Consider the following 15526-nt stretch of genomic DNA (forward strand, 5'->3'; position numbering starts at 1 on the left):
TTATTTTCCCCCATACAAAATCGACCCAGCCTAATACATATGTATGTACGTACATGCATATACATATGTATGTATACCATCTGCTTTTGCTTAAGGTTTTATTTTTCGTCTTTTTTCTATCTACATCCCTACCTCTACCCCTGTTCGTTCTAATTGTATTTATGTTATTTTGTTTTTCTTTATCGTCATTATTATCTTTATACTCTATCGATAACATCCAACAAAATATCGATAAAAAAACCGATAAAAATATCGATAACAAAATCGATTACAAATTCGATAGCAAAATCGATAATAATATTGGTAGCAAAATCGATTATAAAATCGAGAAATAATCGATAACAAGAATCCTTTAGAAAAGCGATAAAAATATCGGCAACAAAATTGATAAAAATTACGATAAGAAAATATATAAAAATATCCATAATAAAATCGATAAATAATCGATAACAAGATCGACTAATAATCGATAAAAAACTCGATAAACAACCGATAACAAAATCGATAAATAATCGGGAAAAATCGATAACAAATTCGATAAAATTTCCAGTAACAAAATCGATTACAACATCGATAACAAAACCAATAACAATATCGATAACAAAATCGTTAAAAAATTTGATTTCAAAATCGATAAAAATGGCGATTATTAATAAGCTCTGAAAACATTGATCGCAAAATCGATAACAATATCGATAAAAATTTCGATAACAAAACCGATAAAAATATCGATAGTAATCGATATGTCCCGAGAATTCCTTTTTTGCTATAATTACCTTTATTTTAGTCTTTCTTCATCTATCTTCATTTTTACCTTTATCGGCATCCTTATCCTCATCTTTATATTTATCTTTGGTTTTACTTTTATTTTTATAATTTTCTTCATCTACGTATTCCCCTCCACCTTTGCCCTTATATAAGTAAAGTGTTTAAATTTACCTTGGTCTTCAATTTTACCTTTATTTTTACGCATATGTATTTGTTTTTGTTTTTATCTTTAACTTTGCTTTTAGCCTTTTCTTTATCTTTGTACCTTTACTTTTTTCATATATTGGTCTTTTTCTAAGTGTTATTCTTTAACCTCTTATTAGCAAGTTTTTGTTAAATTAATACCATGTGCATACAATCCAGAAGCACTTGTTTCAACCCCAACCATTTCCGCTGCTCTATTTCCGTGTGCGATTTCCGTTGAATTTGCCAATTTACTCCCAACCAACCAACCGCCGCTAAAAAAGTTTCACTTCAAAAATAAAATATTTCAAAACTTTTTTGAAGAAATATATTTAGAGCACCATTTTATAGCGAGCTTTTAGTGATTGATGTAAATTGAAAAACCATNCTTTTTTGAAGAAATATATTTAGAGCACCATTTTATAGCGAGCTTTTAGTGATTGATGTAAATTGAAAAACCATAACGGCATTTACGGGGCGAGAGATTATAAAGATAGTTGTTGTTGTATTATGGAACGAATTTCCGTCATCCCTTGTCAAATTTGGTTTGGAGACAAACCGGTTTCGGCGTTGTGCCATCTTCAGTGTCATTTTTCTGACACTGAAGATGGCACAACGCCGAAACCGGTTTGTCTCCAAACCAAATTTGACAAGGGATGACGGAAATTCGTTCCATAATACATCATACACCCACCCTGTCGGAAACAACAACAACCAAAAAGGAAATAGTTGTTGTTGTTATATTAGCACACGAATTCCCCAAATTACTTTATTGACAGTCTTTGGCCTGATATAAATCTGGGTCTTTCCGGTTGTGAAGACCATTGTCGTGGGCCGTTTGTAAAGATGGTGATTGTCTCTCAGTCACTTATAGCTTGCCTGTCTGTGCGACCTCCCTTACATTTCTATGTAGAAGGTGGCTCTGTCTGCAACCACATTTACAAGCATACTACCAGCCGCTATTTTCACACTCACTTTTGTTTTCATATCGCTTGCTTGACCTTGGAAATGGGTGGCAGCACTATATATAGGTCATATATTTGTAGTCCTTAGCACAATATTTTTCTTAAATTCTTGGAAAAAGTTTGTTTTAAGGTCGATATGATCTTCCAAAAGAGATTCTATATACTTTTCATTTTCGTCGCAATTTACCACATACATACATATGTACGTATGTACCTAAATGTGCATTGGGATATTACATCCACTCAGCGGTCTGTTTCTATTTAAATATGTACACTTTATACATACCTATGTACATATATTCATACATATATCCATACTTATGAGCATACACTAGCGATCAAAACTGAGTGCATGGTGATTTTCGTCGAATACACTCGTCCGCAAATTTGTGTTTTTTTTCCCACGAATGTACCTATCCAATTCCTGTGTTCAATCGCCCACTGATTCCGAAGATCGAGCAAATTTTGNTTTCGAGATATTTTCAATTTACCGTTATTCAGCTTAAAACAAAAAGTGGTTCCACTTAATCACGTACATACATATGTACATATATCTTACGAACCAATTTAACAATTTTAATAAGAAGTATGGCAAATGAAAGCTAACAAAATTCTCCAGAAATCGTATATACATAGCTTATCGATAAGCCTAATGGTTTCTGGGAAATTATTTAATAATTCCAGATATTTGAGTTTTTTTTATGAAAAAGTTATTTAAATAATGATTATAATTTTTTTAATTTTTGCTACAGCCTGTCCTGGTACAAAAAAATTAAGGTACTACTGAAGAAAAGCAATGAGTGGTGAAATGAAAATGCGCAACCTTTTTATTACCTTCCTTTTATTAGCTCGGGATTTAACTATGTAATATTAATGCGCATAAAAGATGCAGCGATTTCTATTCTCAAGTTACATACCTGATGACAGTACGAATGGTAATTATAATAGGGAGGTTTTCGTTTTTTTTTTAACTGTAATTTTTTTTGTATGAAAAATTAGCGGGAAAGAATATTACTCATACGCCATGTACACTCCTTCCTGTTCATTTTTCATAAAAAACGCATGCGCATTTTCATTTGATCCCTTATTCTTCTTTTATTTAATATCGGTTTTCTTCATTATTTTTAAAATACAACAAATTTCCATAAAAATTTTAAACTTTGAAGCCGGAAAAGCCGCCTAAAACGTGCACTTATTTTACTAGAATTTCATAAGCCATTTAACTTCATATCCATAAAATTTGTATTCAGATTAAAAAATTCAAAATTTTGATGAAAAAGAAAATTTGTTGAATTTTTCTAAATTCTGTATAAAGTTTGAAGTTTGTGTTAGTATTTGCTTTTGGTTAAAGCAAGTATTTCACAAAAAATAACCATGCACGCAGTTATGATCGCCAGTATATGTACATATATATAGTATATGAACACAGATAATTTATAGGGCTTTTATGGCAAGCGCACGGAGTGCCGCACATCGACAAACAAGCGGATTCGAAACTCATGAACGTTCATCACGCGACTAAGCAGCATTGCTGAAAAGATTTGGATGCTTTGTGTTGATATTACGACTGAAAGGCTATTTTCGAATTTCATTTCTAAAATCTTCAACGGATTTTAAAAAATTTTTATTTGACAAAGTTACATACTTAGTATACATTCATACGTATGCACTTACAGTTACTCACAAAATTGAGCGTACCGCTCTTTTTTGGTTAATATTAGCAATGTTTTACAATCTTTTTGTTAATTTTTTATTAAAATATGGCTTAAATTTAAGCAAACCCCATTTAAAAAAGAATTAAACAGTGTTCGAAATTAAGAAAAATCTGCACAAGTTTCGCGAATTTTTAATACGAATTTTAAAAAGAATTCAGTTATGCAGTTTTATAGCCCATTAAATTAGCCATAAAAATTTTCAGAATTTCGTTTTATATAAAAAAAAATGCGAAGGACATTCAACAAAAAAATTCTCAAAAATCAACGCGACATTTGAACATTGAAATTGGCACACTATTATATTAAATTCGTTTTAGAAATTCGTATTAAAAAGTTCGCGATTTTGCTGAAGCTTGGAGCAATAATTTTCTTCTTGGATTTAAATGGGGTTTGCTAAAATATAAGCCATATTTTCAAACAAAATTAACAAAAAGAGTAAGAAACGCTACAGCTACTCAAAACCAAATGCTCTGTGGGTGTTTTTCTTCCCATATACGGCGACTTTGACACCACCATGATTGTGTTGTGAGGTCACAAGAATATTGTGCTATTGCGATGGGCTCAATCAATCAGGCATAATATAGAAAAATCAAAAAATATTCCGTTTAAGACATTGCATGTATGTATGTAATAGGTAAGCTAGGTTCTGAAAATATTTCTTGATATATTCTTAAGTTCGTGTTTGTAAATGAAAAGATGGATAATGATTTCTACATTGCTCACAAGTGCAAAAAATGTTTCTGGACCTTGGATTTAAACGAATAGATCGGCTGAAAAATTCCCCTAACTCAAGTTCCATTAAACACGCATGGCACTGAATGAAACAGGATGAGGCTGTTCAAGGCGCGTAATAAAAGCGGCAATACTGCAGCACTGATGAAAATTTGTAATACTGTTGCAACTTCCCAACTGATAAATCTTGCTAGTAGTTCACACCGAACGTGTTACTTTAATAATTCGCACAACACTGCGGTTGTGATTGCATCTCAAACAAGCCCGATATATGTCAATATAAACCGATAATTAAGATGGCTTTCTGAAAAGATGATTAGATATTGAATTAAAAACGCACTTTTGTAAAATCATTTTTCGCTATTTCCTAAACGAATAAAAGTTATTACTTCGGTTGAAGATGCATCAACTTCTTACCAATGTGACTAGTTATTAGCTTTAGGAAAATATCAAAGCAAAAATCAATCCATCATATTTTAAAAAAATTTTATTTATTTTTATTTTTATTTTTTTTTTGATATAGAAACTAACTAATTATTCTAAATGAACTCTAATAATATCTATAATATCTATAAAATATACTTGGCGAATTTCAAAACGTTGGTTGCCGTATATACTCTAGAAATTGTAAAATCCACAAAATATTAAGTGGTAAGGTGTTCGTGAACGCAGCTGTATGAATTGTACGTATATACATATAAGAAAATAAATTAAATTCAGTTGATTTTGGAATGAACCTTAATCTAAATTCGTCATTTGTATATAGTACGGCGCAAAATTTTAAGAGAATTTGTAGCGAAAAAAGCTTCAATTTGACGAAGGCATCTAAAAACAGGCTGCCGCTATAGCTAAAGTACGCGATGTTTGCCATCGATGTTTCCAATTTTCTAAAATTACAAAATTGACGATACATCGATGTCAGTTTCAACGATGTTTTAAATATCGAGTTTAATTTGACTCAGACTTGCTTTGGATTCAGCTTACCAATTATTTTTCTATATTTTTTTTCTTAATTGCCCATGAATTTTTTAAGGCCGGAAAAGAGGCGATTATCGTTCATCGACACAGACATGTATGTTTGTACAAGGACAGCATTCTTCAAGGCGTTAGTGATATTCCTATCAGCACACATACTACTTAAGCCTACAAATTGCGCATTTTGTGCTACCACAGAGATCTCAAAACTACCACCCCACTTTGAACCAAGTTTGTGGAGCCAACAAATCTGGGCAGCTGCCGTAAGTTCACATTTGCCATTGCGTTTAGATTGGTGAACAATTTTCTTACCAATTTTTTTTTGTCGTCTTCTCCATAATGCAGGGTATCCACACAGTGAATACTAGAGTGGTCCAATTTTTGTATGGGGAAAAAATTTTCATTCTAGAAAACGGGGCACCCCCTTAGTTTTTTCCTTTTGATATTTTTAATACAATACAGGGTGTACAATGACCTTGAAATGCCGTACTGGATCGCTGTGATATGCTATATATTCAGCCCAAACTATTTGATCTAGGCCCAAACAGTTTTTTAAAGTTTTTTTTTTTTATTTATACATACGAAATTCGTCATTTCCAAAACTTCAGTTTTCTCGTTTTTTAATACAGTTGTTGAGGTTTTAAGATTTTTTATGTAAAACTTCATATAAAATCATAATTTTCCATATTTAAGAAGTAACACCAAACTAGCAATTACTGTTGCAATTGAAACTTTCCATAAAAAATTTTTTAAGAAAGCTATCAACTCATAACTGTTAGAACGTGCCACGATCGTTCACGGTGTATATAACAAAGGAGACGCCGTCAGTGGTATCACTACTTGGGTTTTGCCGATTTTGCCAATCCTCAAGTAAATGTAAACAACGCCTCAGAAAATTTAAATGCACTGAATTTTCAAATTATCTTCTATGTATGGATGCTGGGTGTCTGCCTGTGAAGTAATAATTACAAAATCTAAAAAAAAAAATCAAAATTCTAGTTTCTTTGAATAACTGGATTTTTTATTTGCAAAATAATTCTAACTTTTGAAATCAGGTAAATAAAGTGCCTATGTACACAAGCTGGCTTCATGCATTTCTCCATTTACGCTTTGTTTGATTTTTGCCCTTTTGCAGATAAAAAATCTCATTGGCCGATTGTCTTCCCTGTGGCTAAACACACCTATTTTTACTGCCACTGACCAAGTCGATAACGGTATTTATTAATTAAATTGACTTGCCAGCCTTTGCTGCGTAGCGTGAAATAATTTACACACACGCAGCACCCCGCATACAGAAATAGAAAGTTAAAACTTTGATATGTATCTGTCTACAGTGACGAACATAAGTATTGGCACAGAGAATTTTTTGCAATGTATGCAGTTAAAAAACATAACATATACTTCCAGTGTACTACTTGTCGATTTTAGCGGGACAGTACCGATTTTTCATAGTTTCATCGATTAAATCCCGATTTTCAGTGTTTTCCTTATTAATTTAAGAATTTCCCTGTACTCTGGCCAAAAAAAAAATTATTTGTACAAACGTGGCAGTACTTTCGTTACGCCGTTAAGGTCGTAGAATACAAGCATAGCCAGCTATCGTATTTTCTATTATCTTTGATTATGTTTTCTTACTGGTACTCTCGCTATAGTGCAATCTATCATTCTTGTCTAAATTTTATAAATTTTTTTTTTATAATTAGTTTTATATTTTTTTTTTGTTTTAATGAAGCGATTCTAGCTTGAATTTAGTGAAATTATACAAAACAATACTAACTATCTAAAAAAAAATCATGGATATATAAAACATAAGCTGTAGCTACAGTGGCGAACATATAAATAGAGAAGAGATATTTTAGCATTCTTTAGCTTTCGATTCTTGAGTATCTAGGACGTTGGTTTCTGCTACATTTATTTTTGTAGAAGGTCTTTCTCATTTTCTCCATACAAAAAAATTTTAAACTTACTTTGTATGGAAGAAAATTTTTCGCGAATTTGTATATGTATATAAACAGTAGTTACGCTCCGTATCCAGATTTCATGTTTTTCAAAAGCTGTTAAACGTAAACGCAAAAAGCATAAAACGGAAAATGCTTTTTTTCGCTAAAAATTTCCACCACATATTGGTCAACCTATTCTTACTGGGATCAATCAATAGTATATTGATGAGTTTTAAAAACTGCTTAACTCAATAAAACTTTTAAATGAAAAATAATAGAAAGTTTAATTTTATTAATCTCTTTTTTTACTTATTATATTTAATTGTTTATAAACAAACTAAGTAGCGGAAAAAAATTTTTTCATTGAGAGTTCTTATTTTTGCGACCGCTAAGTGAAAACTTAAGATAGAGGGCTGAAATTTTTCCATGATTATTTTTTTTGTACCCGACAACGAAATTCTTATATAGGACCGAAAAACAATCGTTTTATTTGACACAGTCTAGTGTGGTGTGTATAAGTTTTTGCGAAATTTTTCAAGTTTTTTCTCTTTATTTTTTTTTTTTGAATAAAACTGTATTAACAGTGTTATGTCTTTTTATTCTAAAAGTAAAATTGTATTGGTCACTTGAGTCCAATTTCGGCCACACCAATCTAGTCACTGTAAATAAACTACAACAAAAAATAAATAAAATAAAAACAAAATCTCTAAGCTTTGTGCAAATTTGAGGAAAATTCATTAAGTTTGTATACTAATTTGCAACTTTCTAATCAGATTTATTTGAAAAATTCACTGGGCTATAAAAATGTATATTACGAATTTTTCTAAAAAATCTGATTAGAAACTAACAAATTAGTATGCAAATTTATTGAATTTCCCCAAGATTTGCGCAAAGTATAGAGATTTTATTTTCATGTATGTATTTCGTTGTAGTATGAACTATTTTTTTTATAGATAATTAGCGAAAAGAAATTGGAATAAAAAACTTTGCATGCACTGCGAAAAATGCTCTGTGCCAATACTTTTGTTTGTCACTGTGTGTACGTACTTATGTATTGTGCGCAGGCTATTTGATTATTTTATACACCCTCATGGCAGCTGACAAATGACACTCGTCGGCAAAATAAACAAACAGACCAGCAACCCACTAACTGACCAAGTCACTAAGTAGTCTTCACGTCATGCCAACAAACTGTTACATACTCAGCATTTTCCGCTAGATTTTCCCAAGCACGCTGTAAAATATGTCAGTGTGTTATCTGGTCGTGCCTCTCGTCGTTTCCAGTTTGCTGTTCGGTCGACATTGGCTGACAAACAAAATCTCCGCTGCATTTCGTTCCTTCTTGTTACTTTAATCGCCTACGACGCGCGTTTACAGTTTTCACGGAAATTTTAAGACGATTTGTTCATATTAAATATTTTCATTACCTTGCGATACAAAATTTAAAAAAAAAAATCTGTGCTTTGAAAAATATTAATAAACTTGAATACAAAACTAGTGTACCGCTGAAAAAAAAACAAAACATATACAAATAAAAATTATATAGAACTTTCGACGTAGAGCAAGTTTTAGAGAATTTCACAACAGTGCAAATAAGATGCGTAAAGCGATTACTAAACGCCTTTCTATTTCCATACAGGACGAAAATCGCTGCCTACTGGATCGTTTGATGCGGTACAAATCGAAGGATGCCGACAAGTTAAACGAAGAGAACGAGAATTTCCTAAGGTGAGTTAGTATGATGTGTGGCCCGTTGTTAATTGTTCTTGTTTTGTTGCTGTTGTTGTTATTTGAAATTGGAAAATACAAAAAATTGATTTTTGCGTGTGAAATTAGCTTATTAATTGCAATTTTTGATTTTGAAATATTTCCTTAAATATAAAAAATTTCCCTAACTCATAATAATACTTTATTCCCTTAATATATATTTTTTAAATTTTTTTTTACGCAAAACTATTCAAAGAATAATCAACTGAATAATTTTATAAACGGATAAGTACTTTTTGGCTCTTATCATTTGGTTGATGGACACACCATTTTTTAATCCACTATCTCATCACTTGGGGTTGGTGGAAAAAAGAAACAAATAAATAAAACATAAAATTGCAACAAATTGGTGTATCCGAAAATTAACATCAAGCATTTTTGCTCACTTAATTAAACATATAAATATTAAAACAAAAAAATTTTATTTCGTTGTGTGCGCGCCATTGGCTACATCTTTATTGGAGACAAGAAAAACAAAAATAAAAAACTACATCATGTGGAATGTGATCTTATGTGGAATGCATTTTTTTTATTCGCTCATAGACTTTGTGTATGTGGCAGTATAATCCAAATATATACTATATGGACATATTTATTTATTTTTTGAGTAGATTTGCTTTGTGGGTAATGCGTAAGACTGATTTATATGTATATGTGTATATCCTTATTTATTGCTAAACAACAAACTAAAATATAAAAAAAGTAAAAGTAGCTAGTGTGCTTTTTTATGAAAGTTTTAATATTTGATATTATTCCGACAATAAATAATAACAATATTAAGAATATCGATCCCTTTGCACGAAATTATCGCATATAGCATTTTTTCGAAATTGACTTTTTGATGCAAATTTGTTCTACACCCCACAACGCATCACCTGGTAAAATATTGTAGATGAACGTAGTAAAAATATAAAATTAAAAAAAAATCCAAAAAGATTTGAAAAGTAGAAAAAACGATCTCCTGTAAAATTGGGTTTCTGGCGCATACGATAATTTTGCGCTAAGGAGTCGATATGAATAACAAAAAATAAATCTAAGTTCTTAATTACTTAACGGGGTGATTTTACCTCAATTCCAACATCGTGTAGAAATATATTCGAGTGTTTGGAATTTCTAGTAAATTTAAGTATTCAGCAGAATAAATGATAATAACTTGGGTTTTATTTATTCACAGCATCAGCAAATATTTGTCACTGCTCGTGTTTTTTAAATTAAGCGCATTTGGTAACACACATTGTCAGTAAATTATCGAAGAAATTACCCATGCGATTATCTATCATTTGGTGACGGCAAAAAAAAAATCAATACATTTGAATAAATGTGAATTGCAAAATCTAGTAGTATCTTGGCTTCGGTAGCACCTTTCGTTTGAACACTGCTGCGCCACCTATCGGACCCATTTTAGGCAAAATAATTTTTTATTTGCGTAGTCATGTTTTGAATTTGAATAAAATCGTGCCATAAATACGCTTTTTACAGATGTCCCGAGTACGCCGCCACTTTTCGGGTCAATTTTCAAATTAAATATTTTTTTTTTTTTTTTTAGTGGATAATACCTGATTTGCATTTCAACAAAATCGGACTCCAAATATGGTTTTTAGAGATATCTCGACTCCAGTGCCATCTATCGGAACTTTGTTTGCCCTGTGAACAATACACTCCAGTATGCTCTAGTCCAGGGTCGGCATTCTAACACATTGAAACGATTCAAAACTGAGGCTGTGTGCGTTAAATGAACTGCTCAGCTGCCGCTCTTCGTATACGTGTGAAACACACATGTGCTCAGAGACCACTGCTCTAGTCTATGAAATACATACAACATATACACACATAGGTAGGTACTGTTTGGAAGTATCGAGCACTTTTGAGGATCCACTTCTTTGGTATCGATACTTTTAAGCATCGGGTATTTTTGAGAGTACTGAGTTTTTTTAAATATGTACTTGTTGGTAACATTTCAATGCTTATTGTAGAAATCTCACAATCTGGCAGCACTTGATTCAAATTAGTGTTGTACTTGAAAACTATCAAAACTTCAAATTGAGTACAATTATTTCTGAATACCGGTACATGTAAATAAAACTCAGTACTCTTAAGTATCTATTCGACACTTATACTGAGTTCATTGAATCGATCCTGAAAACAGCATTTTTGAGTACTGAGTACTTTAGAGTTCTCTTGTCAGTACTGAGTACTCTCGAGTTCTTTTTGAGTACTGAGCACGGACCAAATTTGGTCCATTTCTTTTCGTTTGGTCCATTGGTCCAATTCTTTTTAAAATGGTCCATTTCGCAAGCCTTTGGTTAGGTTATTATGACCGTTTCACTTCATGCAATAAATTTCACGTTTTCAGTTTTTATACCCGAGCGCACTTGTAAAATGGCTGGCAAAAATATGGAAAGGTAGCAAAACTTTAATCATATCGTTTAGCACATGAAAATAATATTCGATTGCAATCGAATAAAGTTCTTTATGATACTGATGTATCAATTTTGCCGCTACTCGACCAATTTCCTGCATTGGTAAATGATGCAGACATAATTGAATATCAATTTCGCAAATTGAGGCTGAGTGAAGGTAACTTCAAAAACTGTACCAATATTGAACGCTTTTGGGATGAAGTAAGTTTATTAAAAATGGATTGGGTGAAGCGGCTTTTGGAGAATTGTGTGATTTACGTCATAACATTTTTAGTCTGCCTCAAAGTTCCGCAGCAGCTGAGCACATATTTTTTGATTTAGCATTAATAAAAACGAAATTAAGAAACAATTATAATTTAAAATTTAAAAGAAAATAATGTTAATATTATACAATTGTAATGCACATTGTATGCAATATAAAAAAATCGTTATAAAAACGGAATTGGTATATTTTCTTGATAAAGAGGAATAAACTCGACTCAATCTCCCGATGTAATAAAAATTGGTAAATTTTTTACCATTAGGTAAATTTTTTGGTCCGACAAATTAAATGGAAATGGCAACCGTGATACTGAGTTCTTTGAAGTATTCAGTACCGATACTTTTAAAAATCGAGTGCGGTCGATCCTTTTGAGAATAGAGTTCTGAGTACTTTTGGTATCGATATTGCCCAACATTAGTACATAGTACCAACACACGTATATTGTATGTATACGAAGAAGAGCTAACAAAGGTAGAAGGCTTCCGGTTCTATGCGCTGGTAAGACTAAATATTCACCCAGCAAGGACTGCTGTGTCAGCGATTGAATCATGGTTAGGTCGTTTCTTTGCATTCGGTATCAATCGTTTTCAAACGCTTCAAATTCGAAAAAGTTATTTGATTTCAGATTTTCAGAGAAATCCAACATTTTTCCCCCCATACAATCATAGGGGTCGTTCCATCTCAAAGTTTGCGGTAAAGCTCACAGGGATTGATGTATTATGGATTGTTCCTTGAACAATTTAAGGAGACATGTATTTTTCTTTTTGCTCAGATATTCGAATTTTTCGAATAATGATTTTTTCTTTTTTAATACGAAAGCTTATTTTTCCCTCTCTTAATAGCTACTTTTGATGAAATCGCTTATAACTGCCACGAAAAAATCAAGCATTTTAACGCTTTTTTTAAATTAAAGATATTGATCTACTGAATCGATCTAGTGAACTAAACCTCAGTAGTTTATTAATAATTAACTACTGATAATAAACAAGATTTTTTTTTTAAATTGATTTTTTTCAAATTGTCACATCTTTTTTTCTAAGTAAAAATTTTTTTCGATATTAAAAAATTGAATATCTGCTTTTGAGATTAAGAATTTTTTTTAATATTTGTCCCACTGCCAATCTGTTATTTTAATTTACTATGAAAGAATAAACTTTCCGCATGCTTTTCCCATTTCCCAATAAAGATTGACTTCTACTTTGAGGCTTCGTCCCATCCATTGAAGCATGTGGTAGTCAACTTAGAATTTACATTATTTAGGGCCAATTTCATGATAAAGCTAAAGAATATTTTAAAATTTAAAGGGTTCTTTATTTTGCTGATCGATTTCATAAAGCCACTTTATAGATAAATGTGCCCTTTAGTTAAATACCCAAAATGAAAATTTAAATGACAAAGGTCCCTTTTGTAGAAAAACAAATAAGTACGTCATTTTCGTAGCTATAATTACATATTTATGACAAAGAGGTAATGCAATTTTGCATAGATCAGCATTGCCAACTTTATTTCCATTTAAATAGATCTTTTGTTATTATTCAATTGCCATTGTATTATGACAACACTTCTTGTTTAAAGTACATTTAAATAACACTTTAACTAAAAGGAAACTTTTGCAAAAGGAACTTCAAGTGTTTTATTGTGAAATCGGCCAATAATAGCCAGAATATTTTAATTACATCATTTTTCAAACGAAAGTAAGTATGTATGCTTGGTTGAATGTACATAAATATGTACATAGTATGTGTGTTCGTATGCATGATGGAAGCCAAGTGTTATTGCATGTTGTAAAAATATATCAAATGTAAAGCTTTCTACTCAATAATAGCTTCATAATCACACATGCATGTATTGGTGTCTTGTTTATTTTATTTATTTATACGACTATAATATTTTCATTTAAATAGCATTAAGATTGTTCTGAAAAATGTATTGTTGTGAATAAAATTGGAACTTTGCAAGCAGCCCATCGAATGCAAGACGAAATCATTTGAACAAAAGCAAAAAAGTTAAAATTAAACAACATATTAATAATGGAAAAAATAACAGCACACATTCACAAAAGTAAAAATTATTTGCATCAGCTTAATCAAATTCGCCTATACTATCGACATCTCAGCCCTCGATACTCATCATTTGATTGGCTCACTCACTCACCTTCCTGTCACACGTGTGCCCAACGCTTAATGGCTTAGCAAAGTACTACCAAAATACACTCTTAACTGCAGAATAATCAGAGAATAAGAAAATGTCAAAACAAACAAACTCACTTTTGTAAAAAACAACAACACAAGTAACGCTGATGATAGCCATCAAATGCATCAAAAGACCACCAAAAGAAAATTCAAAAAGAAAACCAAAATCTCTTTTTTTTTAAATATTTTGCAAACGTACCGAAAAAACAACTATTTTCCTTTTCTTCTTCTTTTCTTTTTGTTTTCGATATCATATCACAAATTGTGCACTCCCACTTTTAAATATCTAGAAAAAGACTGCCGTCAATTTTCAGAAAACGTTCGGACAAATTGAAACGCGATCTAGAAGACGCCGTCCGTGAACCCAACTCACAACATCGCAATTCGGGTAGTCCATCACAACTGGGCGACGAAGGCGACTGTATCTCGTTGACTGGCGGTAATAACGGTGCCGTTGGCGGGGTAGGTGACTACTACAATCTCGCTGAAATGTTGGGACCTCTACATGAACCAAATCTCAATCCGTGCTTAGTGTCTTCCTCAATACCAACAACAATATTTATGAAATTCGAAGCGCACGACAACGAATCGCATGCGGTGCGTTGGAGCCCAGTGGAGCGGCTAGTGGCGACCGGTGGTGGCGATCGTAAGGTCAAGACTGTGGGATGTGGCGAAAGGTAGGCGCAGCAGTTGAAGTCATACAAATATTTAATTTTTCTGCTCTTACAGTTGCGCAGGAACCACGCGCCGTTTTGGGCGGCAGTAGTGCCGGCATCAATTCCGTGGACTTTGATTCGACTGGCACTTATATACTGGCACTTCAAATGATTATGGCGCTCGTGTGTGGACGGTGGCGGATAGTCGATTAAGGGTAAGTCAAAATGGAGAAAATGCACAAAATGTCAATGACAATAAAAGTGCCAAACAAAACAAAAATAATATTGGCGATAATAATACAAATAAGACGTGCGCCGTATGTGGCAACTGTGCACTGGATAGTCTGATGTTGAACGCTGATAGTCAGCATTTTGGTAGCGTTTAAATAAGCATCGCATGTAGACAAATTAAGAAATATAGCGAATAATATCTATTTTTGATTGAAGTAAAATTAATTTTGGTTACGTACTCAAAAAATGTTGGGCAATTTACCATAGTTATAAATTTTTTCTTGAAAAAGAGAAGTGTACACTTCTTTTTTATTTAAGGTAAACTGAAAAATAAACGCTTTATATGCAAAAAATATACCATAAACAAAACTGCCCAATGTAAATAAAACTTTTGTACTAAAAATATTTTTGTATCTTTGCTTTTAAATAATACCCTTAGAAATAGAATTTGTTCAAAGATCTTGCCTGCTTTGACGTTTATATCGACATTCTTTCCTAATAGCGGTGTAAATTATGTTCATGAACACCATTAACTATGCTGCATGAAAATTTTTTAATGAAAATTACTACATACGAAACTTGGAGGAATTCCTAAAAGGTCCTGAAGAATATATATCAGTGATGAAATTGGAGGTTAAATTATACTTTTTTGGTACATTTTGGATCTGAAACATTGGTACTACATCAACATTTTTGATAAAATTTTGTCAAAATATGGCA

The 15526-nt window shown here is 32.0% G+C and overlaps 1 protein-coding gene across 1 annotated transcript; it reads left to right on the top strand.

Moving 5' to 3' along the window:
* Positions 1-8784: 8784 nt before the first annotated feature.
* Positions 8785-15053, top strand: LOC108378109 (autophagy-related protein 16-1-like). The gene is given in 5 exon segments (XM_017634407.1): positions 8785-9006; positions 14210-14576; positions 14578-14596; positions 14649-14729; positions 14732-15053. Coding segments are annotated over 5 exon segments (828 nt in total). The 5' UTR covers positions 8785-8875; the 3' UTR covers positions 14962-15053.
* The last annotated feature ends 473 nt before the right edge of the window (positions 15054-15526 follow it).

Source organism: Rhagoletis zephyria, unplaced genomic scaffold (assembly GCF_001687245.7).
Source record: "Rhagoletis zephyria isolate East Lansing unplaced genomic scaffold, Rhagoletis_zephyria_1.1 Rzeph_scaffold_13365, whole genome shotgun sequence".
Lineage (NCBI taxonomy): Eukaryota > Metazoa > Arthropoda > Insecta > Diptera > Tephritidae > Rhagoletis > Rhagoletis zephyria.